This window comes from Leptosomus discolor, chromosome 27 (assembly GCF_034619465.1).
Source record: "Leptosomus discolor isolate bLepDis1 chromosome 27, bLepDis1.hap2, whole genome shotgun sequence".
Taxonomy (NCBI): Eukaryota; Metazoa; Chordata; class Aves; order Leptosomiformes; family Leptosomidae; genus Leptosomus; species Leptosomus discolor.
Window position 1 is genome coordinate 2,608,589 of NC_141417.1, and position 292 is coordinate 2,608,880.

Consider the following 292-nt stretch of genomic DNA (forward strand, 5'->3'; position numbering starts at 1 on the left):
CTGTCAAACTGGGACCAGCTCGGGCGGTGTTTAACCCTGCTGAGGTTGGGCTTGGCTAAACTGGGCTCGACTTGGGCTTTGTCAAACTGGGACCAGCTCAGGCGGTGTTTAACCCGGCTCAGCCTTTGCTAAACTGGGCTCAACCTGGACTTTGCTAAACTGGGACCAGCTCGGGTGACTCTGTCAAACTGGGACCAGCTCGGGCGGTGTTTAACCCGGCTCAGGTTGGGCTTGGCTAAACTGGGCTCAACCTGGACTTTGCTAAACTGGGACCAGCTGGGGTGACTCTGTA

The 292-nt window shown here is 56.8% G+C and overlaps 1 protein-coding gene across 1 annotated transcript in view; it reads right to left on the reverse strand.

Moving 5' to 3' along the window:
* Window positions 1-154: 154 nt before the first annotated feature.
* The window catches only part of KIF5A (kinesin family member 5A), a 23,767-nt gene continuing 23,629 nt past the window's right edge, over window positions 155-292 (reverse strand). Inside the window, exon 25 of the mRNA XM_086478733.1 lies at window positions 155-180. Within this exon, the coding sequence (XP_086334859.1) occupies window positions 155-180 (26 nt within the window). The remainder of the gene's footprint in view (window positions 181-292) is intronic.